General features: G+C 44.0%; 1 protein-coding gene across 3 annotated transcripts in view; it reads right to left on the minus strand.

Moving 5' to 3' along the window:
- Nucleotides 1-15,685, minus strand: part of CCNK (cyclin K) — a 31,623-nt gene that overhangs the window by 2,658 nt on the left and 13,280 nt on the right. For all 3 annotated transcript variants that reach the window (XM_006123765.5, XM_006123766.5, XM_006123767.5), the window contains 3 exons: nt 9,518-9,783; nt 7,198-7,231; nt 5,195-5,266 (listed from right to left, as the gene is read on the minus strand). In XM_006123765.5, the coding sequence (XP_006123827.1) occupies nt 5,195-5,266; nt 7,198-7,231; nt 9,518-9,783 (372 nt within the window). The remainder of the gene's footprint in view (nt 1-5,194; nt 5,267-7,197; nt 7,232-9,517; nt 9,784-15,685) is intronic.

Here is a 15,685-nt window from a genome sequence, read left to right on the forward strand (position 1 = left end):
CACTCTGCTGTTCAAAGCTCCCCAGCAGGCAGAGGGATCAGCTGAGTCTGGGCCTCTGCAAATGCAGCTAAATGCTGCCTGCCACAGGGAAGACAATCAGCAGATAAACAGGGAATGAGTAGCTGGGAGAAGGCAGTGAGGCAGTAATTAATTGGCTTTAGGGGAAGTCCCATCTGTGGAGGAGAGGGGGGGGGGGGCAAGACCTGTCAGTCTCTTCAATCCTCCTGGGCTAAGCAGGGGGAAGTAAAGGGGCTGACCACATGGCAGGTGGGAGAAAGAGGGAGTGATTAAGTGCTGGCATCTGTGCAGTAAGGGGAGAGAGTCAGAGGGCAGTTTGGGGCATCTGACTCACTGCAGTCCACAGTTAGGCTGGTTTGGAGAAGAGAGAAAGAAGAGGATATCTGCATGATTATATTTCAAACAAAAGCTTCAGAGGGGTAGCTGAGTTAGTCTGTCACAGGAATAACTTAAAAAACAGCAAACAGTCTGTTAGTCTTTAAAGTGCTAACAAAACATGTAGATGGTATCATGAGCTTTTATGGGCACAGCCCACTTCTTCACATGACCAGAGTGTTGGATGTCCAGAACCAACCAACCAAAGTTTGCATATAGATGTTAAAAGAATATTTTCTTTAAGCCATTAGCATTTTCAGAAAGGTAGCTGTGTGAGTCTGTAGCTGAAAACAGTGAATTGTAGGTGCTGCAGGACGTATTTGCATGTTTCAAAGAGCTTTACAAATGTCAACAAACACTGAAGCCATGTGTTAATTTGTTTTGGGGCTTCTATTTTCCTCCAGTGGAAGAAGGCTAATTCCCTACCTTTGTACAGTACCTTTGTCATCAGCAAGGGTACCTCATCACAACTAGTCATAGGTGTCTTAATATATTTTACAGGCAGTCCCCGGGTTACGTACAAGATAGGGACTGTAGGTTTGTTCTTAAGTTGAATCTGTATGTAAGTCGGAACTGGCGTCCAGATTCAGCCTCTGCTGAAACTGACCGGCAGTTCCGACTTACATACAGAATCAACTTAAGAACCCCAAGAGTCCCCAAGTCAGCTGCTGCTGAAGCTGATCAGCAGCTGATTCCAGGAAGCCCGGGGCAGAGCAACTCTGCCTCGGGCTTCCTGTAGTCAGCCCCTGGACAGTTTCAGCAGCGGCTGACTTGGGGACGCCTGGGGCAGAGCAGCTGGGGTGCTGCTGGGTTGCTCCAGTAGCGCCCAGAGCGGCGCTGCGGGACCAACCGGCAGCGCCCCAGCTGCTCTGCCACAGGCGTCAGGAGAAAAGCCTAGTCTGCAGGGGGGGGGGGAGGGGGCGTATTAGCTGCACCCCCCCCCCCCACCCCAGCAGACCAGGAAGACACGGGCGGCGGACCGAGACGCACTGCGGTCCCGCCGCCTGGGTCCTCCACGGCTTTGCTCCCCGTCTCCCTGGTTTGCTGGAGACCAGCAGACCAGGGAGACGGGGAGCAAAGCCTCTGAGGACGCCAGCAGTGGGACAGCCGCGGGGCGCCTGGGCTGCTCCGCTGCCGGCTTCTCCGAGGCTTTGCAAAGCCGCGGAGGGGCTCGGGCAGCGAGGCAGCCCAGGCGCGCCTGAGCTGCTCCGCTGCCGGCTTCCCCGAGGCTTTGCAAAGCCCTTCCGCGGCTTTGCTCTACGTCTTCCTGATCTGTAGACCAGGGAGACGCGGAGAAAGCCCCCGAGTACACGGGCGGCAGGACCGTGAGGTCCCGCATTCCGTGTTCTCCGGGGCGAGCCCTGTTCGTAACTGCGGATCCGACATAAGTCGGATCCGCGTAAGTCGGGGACTGCCTGTATTCCACAATTGCTCATGAAAAGTGCTGTCATATGGGTGGAAATCAGGTAAATATTGCATTTTATTAATATCAGTAGAACTTTGACTTAAATGGGACTTGCATGTTGTGAAGTTTTACATTAATTGTATTCATGCCTCAGTATGAAAAGCTATCTGCATGTACATGCAACCATGCTTAAGTTGCAGCCCTCAGCATGTGCTGTATCATTGTGGCACCCAGGGGCTTCCAAAGTTGAGTAGCCCTGTGCTATGGTTTGAAAATGAAAGGCTTTTGAAAATGGAGGCTGTGTAAAACCTCCTAAAACACAATGTGTTACTTTGCAATTTAACTTTATTATCAGGTCTGTTTTGTAAGATCGTGCATACCATACTTGCAGAAACAGCAGGCTCACTGTAGGCCCTGTTCCATTGGGTTCTAGATCTCTGAGCACTAACTATATTTGATAATATCTGGTCACAACTGACAGACACCACTTTATGTTTGGCTTTATCCCTTACAGTAAGTCCCACATCCTAAAAGCTAGATGCAAAGGAAAAATCAGCTAAAGAGGAGAGGCAGTGGAAAAAACTAGCCAGAATATTAGTTTAAGTGCAACCATTCCACATGAAAGGGACTTATACAGATTTGAGACCATGAAACTGGCAAGCATTAGGAAAGGGTGACAAAATTTGGGTCATTTTATCTGAGCATTCTTCTCCCATACACTGTCTAATTTCTATTACCACCTTTCCCTATCTCAAAACAAGAAAAAAAAATCTTAAACTGGTACAAGATTGCACCCATGAAACTTCAGGTTGATTGGACAAGAGTTGGGGGTGAAGTAAAGAGTTAAAAATAAGATCAAAGCTGGTTTGAACTAAGGGGAGACAAGCATCTCCTCCTGACAGAACCCAATGGCAGTAACTTCAGAATCTACAGTAGCCACTTTTAAAATGCTTGACCGATGGAAATAAGCTTGTTACTTAAAGCTAAGGCACATGTCCTGTTTGTATGCAGGATAAAATCACTTTCATAAAGTACAAGACATCTTTTCAATGAAAAAGCTATATTAGAGCAAATAGGGGTGTTTGGTGCTGGTAAGGATCACTCAGAGGAGAAGGGGGTATGTGGGAAAACACCATTTAGCAATTAAAGTTTTGCCAGGGGTATAGGGTAAACCTCTTAAGTGCTACTACACATCATATAAGGGGAGAAGTTTGCAGAGCTACCATTTCACTGCTGCCCAACGGATAACTAAAATGACAGACAGACAGACAGACAGAAAGAGAGGACAAGTCTGCACATGCTAGTTTTTACTATAGAACAAGTGCTCTGAATTAGTTCTGAAGATGGACAAAAGTTTTTCCTAAAAGCTGCATCTCCCTTGCTGCAGATTAAGCCCATTACTTCTCGTACTACCTGCAGTGGATATTCCAGATGTTAACCAGATTCCCACTGTATTACTGTCCATAAAAGATATGTGAATACTTGAAAATAGGATGAATGAAAGTTCCTATTTGGTCACAACTGTTGTAGGAAATCCTGCATTTTAAGGAGTTCAGTTGTTGAGCGGTAATATATAAAATAATTAACTATTGCATGGTGTTCATAAAAGGGTGACAGGTGCTACACTAGCATCAGACAGTAGTTTCAAATTGCCTCATACAATCCCACATGTGGTATACACACTTGAACACAGTTCCTAATTTTTATATAGTGCCAACCAGGAAGGTTCACTGATTCTTTCCCTTCACTGATTTCCCAAAAGAGGGCTTGATCTGCCAGAGAACCCTGTAATGCTCCAAAATGCCATATGTTTGTGAAAGAAATTGTAGTACTGTGTTTCCAGTGCCTTGATACATTAGCTGTCCTTCCACTGACCCTGAGATGAGACATAAATATTTGATAGTGCTTGCTATAAGAATGAAACCTAAAATGACAGCTCCTAAGAGGGGACAACAAGAGATAGAAGAACACAGTGGCAAGGTGTGTGCGTAGCACTATAAAGAAGAACAAAGTCAGCTTTTTCTCCCCTCTCCCATATAAAATTTCAATGAAAATGTGAGGACTGTTGTAAATAATTCATATAAATCTGATATATGCATCATAGCTGCACATACCGTACTCCAAAAGAAGTGCCCATTGTTTTATGACAAGAGAAGCAGGATCTGTTCACCATACTTAATTGTAGAGAAACCAGCCTCTATTTTCTACTCAAATAGATTACTAAGAGAAGTGGTAGAATCACTGTCATTGAAGGTTTATAAGAACAGGTTAAACAAATACAGTTAAGGATGTTGTAGGTATCCCTTCAATTCCAGGAAAACCACTCAAGGTTTCTTCCAGGTCTATATTTCTATGGTTTATATTTTTTGGTGCTTGATAAGTTTCCCTATAGATTATCACAATGGAACAGAATACTTTGCAAACTTGAGGATTCAAGGTTACGAAGATCGTGCCCACTAAAGTTAATGGTGAAACCACAAATCATAAACTCTCTCAATTAATATTTTCAAATTCCAATTGGCCTGAATTTTTCCAAAACTTCTTGTAAATCAGCTTTGATATTACCACCTCTAACCCAGTATTTCCCAAATGGTGTTCCATGGAACCCTGGGGTTCCCCAAAGTGAAAATAAGGATTCCAGGAGAAAATTCCATTACAATAACATTTTATGATTTTTAAAAAAAAATTAGTATTCAAGTATTTATGAATTGTTTTCCATGAGCAGTGTCCCTGTGTAATGCCAGAGTGGGGATGATAATGTCACTACTCAGTGCTGCGCGTGCAGTGAGTGAGTGGTGCGATCGCCTGTTATATACCACCATAAATTCCCATATTCACTTTCAGTGCTGCGTCAGACAAAGTCAAAGCTTCAGCTGTCAAACCAGTTGCTTGTATGGGAGTGCGCAGGTAGTGCTCTTGCAAATACTTTACTTCATTATAGCGTGTGATCTCTTATATTTAAAAATGTAACCGTGACAAAGATTAATCTATCATAGTCAATTTATATATGTGAAATTAAACTAAATGTTGATCTCGTGAGCTTGTTTAGCATTTGTTTAGTATCCTTACTTATTTGTGGTCTACTTTTTCAGCTTCATATATAAGACGCTTATTAGGGGTTCCACAAAATTCTTTCAAGTTCAAAAGGGTTTCATGGCCAAATAAAGTTGGGAAACACTGCTCTAACTAATAAAATACTGAATCTCAAATATGAAACAAGTCTTCCAGCCACTATCTTACTTATGCACAGATTGTTTAGTTACACTATCAAATATTTCATCACCTTTCTTCAATACATTTTATTAAAATAGGAGACACTTTTAGCCCATACTAGCAGAAGAAAAATATTAAATAAAAAAATAGCATGCTGGGAATTAACTTTTAATAAAAGCTTACCTGGAGGTGGGTGCACAGGTGGTATTGGTGGGTGTGAAGTCTCAATTTTAGGAATTTTAGATGGTGGTGGTTCTGAAAAAAGACATATGAAAACCCCAATCAACAAAAATGTAAGTTTAGTCATGGCTCCATCAGGAGACTAAGATTGAAAATCCAGATGGGCTTTAGAATAACGATTATTTTATTTTGTTTGTACAGTAACTACTTGCTTAACGTTGTAGTTATGGTCTTGAAAAATGCGACTTTAACCAAAACAATGTTAAGCAAATCCAATTTCCATATAAGAATTAATGTAAAGGGGGATCAGGTAGGTGGCAGAGTTCCCAGGGAAAAAAATTTTCTCTGAGACATATACATATAGCTGTGTCCAGCTGTCTACATTGTCCACTTGAATTTCCGCAAGAACACTGACCATCTCATGTAAGAAATCAGTGCTTCTTGTGGAAATACTATGCTGCTCCTGTTCGGGCAAAAGTCCTTTTGCGCAAAAGGGCCAGTGTAGACAGCTCAGATTTGTTTTGTGCAAAAAAGCCCCGGTTGCCATTTTCACGCAAAAGCGCGTCTAGATTGGCACGGATACTTTTCCGCAAAAAGTGCTTTTGCGGAAAAGCGTCCGTGCCAATCTAGATGCTCTTGTCTGCAAATGCTTTTAACGGAAAACTTTTCCATTAAAAGCATTTGCGGAAAATCATGCCAGTCTAGACGTAGCCATACAGTATAAGTTTTAAACTGTAAATTCAGGATTACCTGAGGACCTACTCGTGAACTCTCTGAGCTTTTCCTAAAGCAACCATGTTGGTATCAAGTGAGATATTTCCTAGATAATGCCCTGCTGTGTAGGTACTGACTTTCCAAAGTGCCAACAGGCGCTCAAACTTTGACTCGGATCCAGGCCCACTCCCACTTCATCCCTCCTTTCAAGGGCATCCTCATTCCTACCCCATGCCTCCTGAATACCACAGAACAGCTGGCTGCTGCAGGCAACAGCCTGGGGAAAAAGAGGGCAGGCTGTGCACCTTCCACCCAGAGCAATCAGCTGTTTCAGGGTGTTCAGAAAGCCCTCAGGAGGGATGGGGAAGGTTTATGCTACATCTTCACTGCTCCCTTCAACCTCCTGGGCCCCACAAATCAGCTGATTGCTGCAGAAGGAAGGGTGGAGATGCTGATCCACAGCAGGTAGGTGGTGCTGGCCCACCCTGGCTCCAAGCTCCTACCTTTTAGCAGGCATTCAAACAACATTATAAGCAAACATTGCATAACTTTAAACGGCTATGTTCTAATAGATCAGGGACATAACAGCAAAACAATGTAAACCAGGATGATGTTAAGTGAGGCGCTATTGTACAATGCTGCATACAATGAGGCCTCAACTTGTTTGGAGACTGGCACTACCACAGATTATTACTTAAATATCATACTAATTGAAATTAGTGCTGTGCATAAAAATAAATACCCTAATAATCCTTGGTGCTATGTCAACAAGTTTTAAACATGATTATATGAGAAATTATTACTTTAATACAGAACTAGCCACACTTATTACAGAGGCATGGTTGGAGAGTACCGCAAAGTAACTTTTACAAAGTGGATGCTGGAAGACAATCATATGATGGGCTAACTCTCTGACAAGGGAAAAACATGGTTAACTTCCTTACTTGCACAAATTAACTGTTGTGTTTGGGTACAAATGGCCAGCTATGCCAATTATTTGTTAGAAATTTAAGTTATAATGGAGATGGCATTCATAATATTAATAGTTCTACTGAGCAGCCTATTTCTGTAATCATAAATGAACTATGCTTTAGTAACAGTTTTAATGTACTTCCAAACATCCATTAAAAAAACCTGGTATTTAAGCCTGCATAATAAAAACCAACCAACCAGTGTTACTTATAGACCTACAAGTAAACTAACCAACAATTTTAGAAAGTGCAGAGAATGATTGTAGCCGTTTTTATTAAAAATGAAAGATAATAAACATTTTAAAGAGATACAATAACTACCTGATGTCTTAGTTTCTTCTTTGGGAGATACAGCCTGTTTAAAAAAAAAAAAAAATTCACATATCTAGATTAGATCTATACACTATAAAATCTGATAGACTAACAAAACATGTTTTGTTAGTCTAACAGTGGTTCCCAAACTTTTCGGCATCACGCCCCCTTTTTGATTTTTGAGAAACCTCAACCCCCCCCCCCAAATACTGTAGCAGCAAAACTTGGGGTGGGATTGACGGGGGGGGAGGGGGCTGGGTCGCCTCAGGGCTCCCCTGGAATTTCTGCATGCCCCCCGGTTTGGGAACCAATGGTCTATAAAGTGCTAACATACCATTTGTTGTTTCTTCAGTTTATACTGTTGTACAGGCTAACTCGGCTACCTGTTGAAACTTTTAAAATCTGAATAACTAAAAAATGAATATGTAATTAGCAAACACATACTGCTAGTACTAATAGAATGGAGTTTATTAAGGCCTAGTACATGCAAAGGTTTTGCATCAATTTAAATGTTTCCAATTCAAGTGTAAGGACTGTGGTTTAGATAAGCCCTAAGCTGCTGCTGCTTTTTTTTTTTTTTTTTTTTTAAGAAACTAAAATGGTTGTTATGTTCCAAAGATTTTGAAAGACGCATTAAACACAAAGAATGCTGAATCAGGCAATATGAAGTGGGTGTGGATAATTTGATTTGGCTGGGAGAGTTGAAGGTTAAGAACGTGAGAGTATAAAGAGATTGAAAAATGCATCTATTGTGTGAGAACACAGAGCTCCTGTGTAATTCTTGTCTTTTACTGCTTGCATCTAATTTTACTTATTTATAATCTCCTGAAGCAGCATCATGGTCCGGTGGACAGACTGAGAGACAGAAGATGTGGGCTCTATTTCTAGGTCTATCTCTGGTCTATTGTGCTTCCCCCTCTCCATCTCAATCCAATGGAGTTTAAGAAATTCAGTAAATCTAACAGGAATTTAAATGAGCACATAATCTTATTGAGAATGTAAATTCCTTAGCAGAACCAGGCAAGTTACAGAGCTCCTGTAAGATCCACCAACACTCCTGCACCAATACTTTACAAACACAGATATACAACTACATTCCTGAAGACCATTCTGAGCCATGCTGCCCGGTCAGTGGTAGTCTTTAAGACACAACCACTGATATTCTGCTTTCTCTAACCATGCACACATTTCCTCCCCATTACTATAGGATCTTGGCCAAAGAACTTAACTTGACTAGTGCCATTCAGCAAATACTGCAATTTTTTTTTTCTGAGATGGAACTAAATTAAATTTTTTCCTACAGCTTACTTTATGGGTAAATGATTCTATAACTTCATAAAATGTTTTCTCTAGAGATTTGTAATAGGGATGGCAACGTGTAGTTGAGTACACAATTAACTGATAAGCCTATGCACATTCTTTCAACTACACACATTCTCTCGCCTTGCTGCCTCTATTTCAGAGGTGAGGGGTGGAGAGGGGGAGGGGACGGGGAGAGCTGGTGCCACAGAAAGCCGGCTTTTAAGCCTGCTCCCCACAAGCACCGGATCCGCAGGGCTGTCTCCCCCAAACCCCTGCTGCCTCTGATAAGAGGCAGCAGCGCAGAGAGTGAGGGGGACATGCAGGAGCCGGTACATGCAAAAAGCCAGCTTTTAAGCTGGCTCCCTGTGCATATTGGCTCACATGAGCCACCTGTCCTCCCATCACCACACAATGCTGCCTCTATCAGAGGCAGCAGTGCGCAGGGCATAGGGCATGGAGAAAGATGAGAGCTGATACGTGTAGAAAACAAGCTTCTAAGCCGGCTCTCCTTACATGCTAGCTCCCTGGAGCTCCCCCGAACCCTATAGGCAGCAGCACAGGGGCAGGGAAGGCTGCTGTGGAGCAGCCTTTGTTCTCGGAGTGCCCTGGCTCACTGTGGACAGGGGTTTTATATAAAATAATCCTGGCGTTTTTCCCTCTCTCATCCATCAACACTTAAAATAAAGTTTCTGCAGATCAAGTGATTTTATCAGTAACACCTGGGCAAACTCTCAGACATCAATTGAGGAACATAGGCCTAACTGAATAGAACAGAGCAAACTGTTCTGTTGACAATGCACAGGAGAGGTGCTGACCCTGTGATCCTGACAAGAACAAACAAAACAAACTTATTTTGGTACTAAAATAAATAGGTCTCAACTCAATAAAGCAAGAAAAAAAATCCAACATGCAATAAGGTGATATTTTACACTTACTTTTCAGAGCATAATTTAAATTTAGCCAAGGAAACAACTGTTCCCGCTCTAAATTAGAAGTCTGTTCACAACTTACGTTCAGTTAAACTTACCGCTGGACGTTTAGCCAGCCTTGGAGGACTTGACTGAGGAGAGGGTTTCTTAGATTGTGTTTGTTGCTGCTGTTGCACTGACTGCTGGGACTCTTTTTGCTGCTGTGTCTGTGACTGCTCTGAACTTTGAGATTGCTGCGACTGTAGGACTGGAGGCACCTGAGGTGTAGATTGAAGGGATGGTGGCTGCTGTAGCTGGTGTGGAGTATGATGAGGCATTTGCTGTTTCCCTTGCGAGTACAGATCCAGAATCTGGTGACAGATGTCTAACAAAAGTCCAAAAAGGTTACACATTTCTAGTAAAATATAACAATATTTACAAATCAGCTTGAAACCTATAAAAAGACACTTACTTGAAAACTACACTACAATACCTAGGATAATTATAACTGCACTTCTTTCTATTTACTTTGACTACATGCAAAGTCCTGGCAGATGTACGAATTGTTACTGTCATCACTTTATACCAAGCTTCTCTGTTTTTGTGGGACAAACAGCCACAAAGAAGAATGAAATATTTTTAAATATATTAAAAGCAAATTAACCAGCAAGGACATTTAAGGGAAAGAAATGACACCTTATCAAAGAAATCAATTCTTGATATCTAGTTTTAGTCTTTCAACTCTGCCACAGATTTCCTGTGTGATTGTAATTTGCCCAAGACCCCTCTCTCTGGGAACACATCTAGACTGCCTGCAGCTTTGAAAAGATATGCAAATTTGGCGCGAATTTGCATATCTTCTTTCTATCCTGTTTTCGGAAGAGTTTTTGGGAAAAAAAGCCATTTAGACATGGTTCTTTTGGGAAAAATCCAACCCCTTTTTTGAAAGAATCCTTTACACCTTTTTTTAGGAAGAAGGGTTCTTTCAAAAAAGGGTTTTTCCCTCCCCGAAAGAACTGTGTCTAGACTGCTTTTTTTTTTAATTCTTCCGAAAACGGGATCGGAAGAAGATATGCAAATGCACACCGATTTTGTATATCTTCCTTCGAAAGCTGTGGGCAGTCTAGACATGTCCTGGGTCTCATCTTCCTTATTCGTAAAATGGAAATAATCCTCCCCTCTCACTTTTGTCTATTTAGATAGGGGCAGGTAAAATTGCCTGCCAAACCTTTGGGCTGGTGGCTGGGAGCCGTTGAGGTAAGTGTCTTCCAGCGAGACACTGTCTCTAACACCCCATTTCTTCCTGCACCCCAACTCCCTGCCCCAGGTCTCCACCCAAACCCTGGGCACTGCCCCCCCCCAAATTAAGCGCTTTAACTTAAAAATGTCAGTTTACCAAACTTTGTTTTAAATAAAGTAAAAAAAATAATTTATGTCCAAAACAAAAGGTTTCAGTGTCTTTATGGCAGGGGTGGGGAACCCTTTGTGTGTCACTGGCCACTGATCCACAGACAAATCATTTGGTGGTCCCCAACAGACATCTCACTCCCCTGGTACTTCACGCCCATGGGGACGAGTGGGGGAGCAAGGTTCCTTGTAAGCTGCATGCCTGAGCAGCAGTTTTCTGAGCTGTGCTCAGAAGTTCGAAGGTCCCATATTGGCAACAAGCTCAGCTGAGGGACAGGAGGGACATCTCACTGAGCAAGCAGCTAAAAGGAGCTAGCTGCCTGCTTGAACTGAGGAGGTCCAAGAATCATAAAAGGGAGATAAGGAAACCATTAGTAGCTGGGGGCATTGGGAGGGAGGAGTGATTAATTAATTGGCTAATGAGTCAGAGAAGAGGGGAGTTTACAGCATCCCTCTGCATGAGAAGAGAGAGGCAAAAACTCAGCACTCTCAAGCCTCCTGGGAAGGGGGAGATAAGGGAGGGTATGTCTACACTACAGAGTTAGTTCGAACTAACTTAGTTCGAATTAGTTAATTCGAACTAAGCTAATTCGAACTAACGCGTCTAGAACTAAAAACTAGTTCGAATTAGCGTTTTGCTAAAACGCTAATTCGAACTAGCATGTCCACATTGAGTGGACCCTGAACAGGGCTTAAGGATGGCCGGAAGCAGTGCCGGCAGGGCATCAGAGGAGGACTTAGAGTGTGGAGATGCTGTCTCAGACTAGCCGAGGGCTGCGCTTAAAGGGACCCGACCCCCACCCCGGACAGACAGTTCTCAGGGGTGCCCCACTTGAAAACCAGTCCTGGCTTGGAGTGCCCGGAGTGCCCACACTGGGCACATCACAGCACTCGGCCATCAGCCCGGCTGCACTTGCCGCAGGCTGCCATCTGGGGAGAGGGGGTAATTGGGGGGCTGCAGGAGAGCTTCCACCCCCAGAAGCCCGCAGAGCCAGCCCAGTCCTCCCCATTGGGGGCTCGTACCCCATTCCTCCCTCACCTCCTTCCACTTACCCTTCCCTAGCCCCCCTTCCTGATGTACAAAATAAAGATAACGTTTCTTCCAACATTTACTCTGTCTTTATTGAACAAAACTGGGGGAGACTGGGAAAAGGAGGTGGGAGAGGGGAAGAGAAAGGTTGGGAGAGGGGAGGGCAACTACAATGATCAGCGGTTGGGAACAGGTCCCAGACGAAGAGAGGCTACAGAGACTGGGACTGTTCAGCTTAGAAATGAGGAGATGGAGCGGGGACAGGATAGAAGTCTCTAAAAGCAGGGGTTGGGTGGAGAGGGTGCATTCAGAAAAGTTCTTCATGAGTTCCCATAAAGAAGGGCTAGAGGACACCAAAGGAAAGGAATGGGTAGCAGGCTTCAAACTAGTAACAGAAAGTTGTTCTTCACAAAGCAAAGAGTCAACCTGTGGAACTCCTTGCTGCAGGAGGCTGTGAAGGCTAGAACTAGAACAGAGTTTAAAGGGAAGTGAGATCAAGTCATGGAGGTTGGGTCCATGGAGTAGTCTTAGCCAGGGGGTAGGAGTGGTGTCCCTGACCAAAGTTTGTGGAAGGCTGGAGAGGGATGGCACGAGACAAATGGCTTGGTCACTGTCTTCGGTCCATCCGCTCCAGGGTCCCTAGTGTTGGCGGCTGTCGGCAGACAGGCTGTTGGGCTAGATGGACCTTTGGTCTGACCCAGTACGGCCATTGTAAGCTCAGGGTCGGGGGTCTCAGTGGACCCCCTTGATTTTCATGCACACCTGCTCCTGGGTGGCCAGGCTGGCAGCTCTCCTGCCCTAGCCGGCCACTTTCCTGTGCCTAGTGCAGAGATCGTGGACGAGGTCCACGATGTCTGCACTAGCCCAGGAAGTTGCCCGCCTCTTGCGGTCCCGGGCAAGCTCCCGGGAGCCGCCAGCCTGGTCCCGGGAAGAGGGGGAGGGCTGGGGGACATTGGGTGGGTGGCTCTGTGCCATGCCAGGTGCAGGGTCTGCTGGCTGGGTGCTGGCAGGCTTGCACCTGGCACGGGCACCGTAGCCAGCCCGTGCCCCTTTAAGGGGTCCGGGGCCGGGAGGGGGGCAATAGAGTTTCCCTGCTGTTGGCCAGAGTGGCCACCAGGGAAAGCTGGGGAGGGCTAGCCTCCCACTAGTTCGAATTAAGGGGCTACACACCCCTTAATTCGAACTAGTAAGTTCGAACTAGGCTTAGTCCTCGTAAAATGAGGTTTTCCTAGTTCGAACTAAGCGCTCCGCTAGTTCAATTTAAATTCAAACTAGCGGAGCGCTAGTGTAGCGCCTATGAATGTTAGTTCGAACTAACGTCCGTTAGTTCGAACTAACATTGTAGTGTAGACATACCCGGACTGACTGCATGGGGTAGGTTGGGAAAAAGAGAGGGTGTGTGGCTGCTAGCATCTGTGCAGTGAGGTGGAAGCAGGGGGCAGTTTGTTTGGGGTGTCTGAATGACTTCATTTCAAACAAAGTTTGCATAAGGTGTTAATATCTTAAGCCATTCTCTTACCGGAATGTTTTTGGGGTGGTGCAAATATCTAAAACAGTGAACTTATTGTTTTTTTTAAAAACCCGCCCAAGGACAGAAAATGTTAGAGAAACACTGACAGGGAGGACTAAAGATCAGGGCTTCCCATGGGCCAGATTAACTGTTTTAGGGTCCCAGGGTAGGAGATTGAGAGTCTCCTTAGGCTCGGGGTAAAGACAAAAATGATGGGGTAGGTGTGCAGGAGGGGGCTGCCAAGAGGGGGTTAGGATAAGGGGTCTGGGTGAAAGGTAGGGTGCTGGAGAAGGCTGAGAGTGGGGGTCTGGGAATACAGCTTGGATGCAGGAGGGGGTGAGGTCTGGACAGGAGGAGGTTACAGAAGCAGGCTGGTGGCAGAAGCATCTGGTTAGGGGGTGATGCAGAAGCAGATGCAGGCTGGAAGTGTGGGGTTTAAGAGCAAGGGGGCTGGGAGGTGCTTACCTGGATTTTGGTCCCCTGCCACTCCCAGGTGCCACCTCCAACTGGCTACAATTCTGGCCAATGAGGACATACGCGTGCATGCGTGCATCCACATGTTTTCCCAATGACCTGGATTCTGAGGCTCAGCTTGGTTCCCCCTCTCCCCTCTGGACCCAGCGAGAAGTCAGTGCTGGTGCTCCAACTTCAGCAACAGGGGAGGGTGGAAGAAGCGTGGGACTGGAGAGCCTGCACAGGCTCCCTGCTGCTGGTGGGGAGGGAGATGAGGCACTGAGCCAAAAGCTGCAGATCACAGTTTGAGAACCACTGATCTATTTAAACATATTTTTCTTCCAATATTGTTATTAAACGTTTGTAGTGACTCCACATGCTAAATACTAAGCCTATTTTTTATACTCTCTTGTAGACTAAACTAGTTGTTTGTGCAAGTTAAAATAAGTTTCAAGATAGATTTTAGCAGCTGTTTTGGAAAATTGTCCTTTATGTTTTGTCTTTCAAGCACCCAGAACAATGATGATTTGGGTCTTGGATTCATGACCTAAATATATACTGAAACATCCAAACCTTCAAAAGGTTCCTTTATGTTATTTAACTTCCAAAAGCCACTATCTTTCAAATGGGTTACAAGCAACGAAGGATAAAATATAAACTACATGCACATAAGAAGGGAGGAATGCAAGAACACAGTCCAACAAGAAGATTGTAACTCCCACTGAATATGAAGTGAGTGTCAAGTCAGACTGGGGACTACAATAAGCATGTAAAAGGTATGGTAAAATGCTCTGTTGCTGGATTTCTGCCTTTCAGGGTTTATTAATTTAAATTTGGGGGGTTATTATTAGTAACTTTGACTTATGTAGGTATACAATAATAGTGAGTTTCTGGAAATTCTTTGCACATACATTAAGGAGTAAGGTATATGATAGCCTTTTTGTAAGGCTCCCTAGCACACTTCAATGTAGTACTGTTTCAAACAATATCATGTTAAAGCACACCAGGGAGCTTTAGTGAGCATCACAAGTCTACAGGAACCAATTAATATTAGGGATGTGAATGGCTTACTAGTTCCGGCCCACAATAGGCTGCTCAAGCCCTGCTCCCCTTCAATCGGTTAACTGGTTAAACAATGCTTAACTTGTTAACCAATTAAATGGGATTTTATATCCCATCCTAATTAATATTCAATGCAGTAGCATGTTTGTCGCTTTAGAAGTCATGTTCTCTTGCTCCAAACAGACAAGCCTGTGGCAACCATTTTTGTTGTTTATAGCTAACCAGAAATTTTGTTTTCTCTCTCAGGCTGTTTTATCAGTGTTTGTCTATTACAACTGAAAATCAGAAGCACTAATTATAATGTGGAACACTGTAAAAAAATATTACAACATTCCTTGCTATTTTTTGGAATGCAGTTTGCTCTATAAACTGGTTCAGTGGAAGGCCCTACTAAAAATAAAATAAAAGAGAAATGCAGTATATAAAATGTAGGGAGAATCTGGAGTACTATATATGTACATGTACCCTGTAGACAGATCACTTGCTGAGTTTTGAAGATCAATGTGTGTAAAACTTGTCTTCTATTGCAGGATTTCCAGGCTGTGATCTCCACAATATTCCACTTCCTGGGTCGCAACTACCTGCACCACTTGTATTTAAAAAAATGTTATGGTGGAATCACAGGACCTGATCATTTCCAAGGGCAGAGGCATTTGAATTCAGAGTTATGATCCGGCTCCAACATTTACAATAAAAAAATTCCTGTTGCCTACACTAAGGTTGCCAGGAATCTGGTTTTCAACCAGCATGGCTCAAAGAGGGACCCCAGTGGTTCTAGTCAGAAGTAGAGATGTTGAATTTAGTTAATAAACTAATTGACTAGTC

The sequence above is a fragment of the Pelodiscus sinensis genome, chromosome 5 (assembly GCF_052426305.1).
Source record: "Pelodiscus sinensis isolate ZL-2025 chromosome 5, ASM5242630v1, whole genome shotgun sequence".
NCBI lineage: Eukaryota > Metazoa > Chordata > Testudines > Trionychidae > Pelodiscus > Pelodiscus sinensis.